Source organism: Sinocyclocheilus grahami, unplaced genomic scaffold (genome assembly GCF_001515645.1).
Source record: "Sinocyclocheilus grahami isolate Dianchi unplaced genomic scaffold, SAMN03320097.WGS_v1.1 scaffold1245.1, whole genome shotgun sequence".
Taxonomy (NCBI): Eukaryota; Metazoa; Chordata; class Actinopteri; order Cypriniformes; family Cyprinidae; genus Sinocyclocheilus; species Sinocyclocheilus grahami.
In genome coordinates, this window is record NW_015506424.1 from 54,717 (window position 1) to 56,092 (window position 1,376).

At 41.5% G+C, this 1,376-nt stretch overlaps 1 protein-coding gene across 1 annotated transcript in view; it reads right to left on the minus strand.

The window, feature by feature from the left end:
- Nucleotides 1–1,376, minus strand: part of kntc1 (kinetochore associated 1) — an 80,054-nt gene that overhangs the window by 39,461 nt on the left and 39,217 nt on the right. Inside the window, 3 exon segments of the mRNA XM_016254415.1 lie at nucleotides 75–285; nucleotides 844–978; nucleotides 1,126–1,224. Of these exon segments, the coding sequence (XP_016109901.1) occupies nucleotides 75–285; nucleotides 844–978; nucleotides 1,126–1,224 (445 nt within the window).

Genomic DNA, 1,376 nt, shown 5'->3' on the forward strand with positions numbered 1-1,376 from the left:
AAAAAAAAACTTCATACAGACAACAAATCCTACTTTAGTATGCAGATTTTTATTTTTGCATTGCAACATTATACCAGTTAAAATCAAAATGAGAATTTTAATGTAGAGAACATAATAATTTGTATGATTTGAAAGTCTCTGTGAGGTTCCCACTCTTTCTCTGACCTCTTGAGAAACGTGCCGCTTGTCTTGAAGTTCAAGTCTTGCCCAGCAGGCCATGCGCTCGATCACAAGCTCTGCTTCAGGACGGAGCAGGTTCTTCAGCAGAGCGACGCACTTCTCCCTCTGCAAACACAACACGATCTCACAACACTCGCAACACTTCCAGCTCAAACTCAGAGTTATGCTTTTACTCTACAGTTAAAATCACTTTGTTAGAGATATGCATGCACCCTGGAGAAACTCCATTAATAACCCCGAATCAGTTTTTCTGAGCTGGATAGTGTAAGTAGCTCAGGTCCTTGGCATCATTTCAGGAAGACGGCTTGTTCTATTCCACCCAACTACAACTTTATTTGACTCTATAATATAAGTTATGTTCATATGTCTCCCTTATGGACTTATTAAATCATTAAAATTACTATTATAACAAATTGTAGCACTTGTTTTACTGAAGGCTCATGAAGTCTCAGTCTCCTGGGAGCGTCTGCATCGCGAGAACGTCTGGAAAGTTGTGGAAACACTATCATTGATGTTTTTTTTTCTTATTGGAACGCTTATGTTTTATTGGATTTTCCATCCACCACTATATAAACGAACCCATTTGTGATGACTTCAGCTTCTAAAAAGAGTTAGTGAGGGTCTATGATGTTTTTACAGCAGCCAGTTCTGTGGGAGCATCACCTTATTGTGCTGGATGAGATGGATGCAGTGAAGGTGGTGGATCTCTGCGGGGTTTAGTTTGTAGGCCTCGATTAACTTCAGCGAGTCCTCGAGAGAGGTGGGCAGGTCCTGTTTTAGGATGTGCCTCACAAGCATCTGAGCAAAGCAAACCACAGTAAAATACCAGCCACTTGCAGGAACAGAGAGGACAACACAAAGATCTGTGTTCTAACCCTTCATGGAATAGACCACTGTTAAATATAAAACGCATAACAGGACATCTAAAGCTGAAGACAAACTCACCATGACATCACGAGCATTAGAAAGGGCTAAGCTGCGGATGCCGTAGCATCTGAGAAGCTTCTTTATTTCCATCAGTCTGTACCCCTCTCTCAGCAGCTCCTGCCTGTAGATGCGAAACGCTCATGAATCACAAACTATACTCCATCACACGTTACACTCCCTGTAACTTACTCACAAATAGTGCTAACTGAATGTGAAGTGTGTTGCTAACAGGAACATGTTATCTGGAGCCTACAGATAATGACGATCAC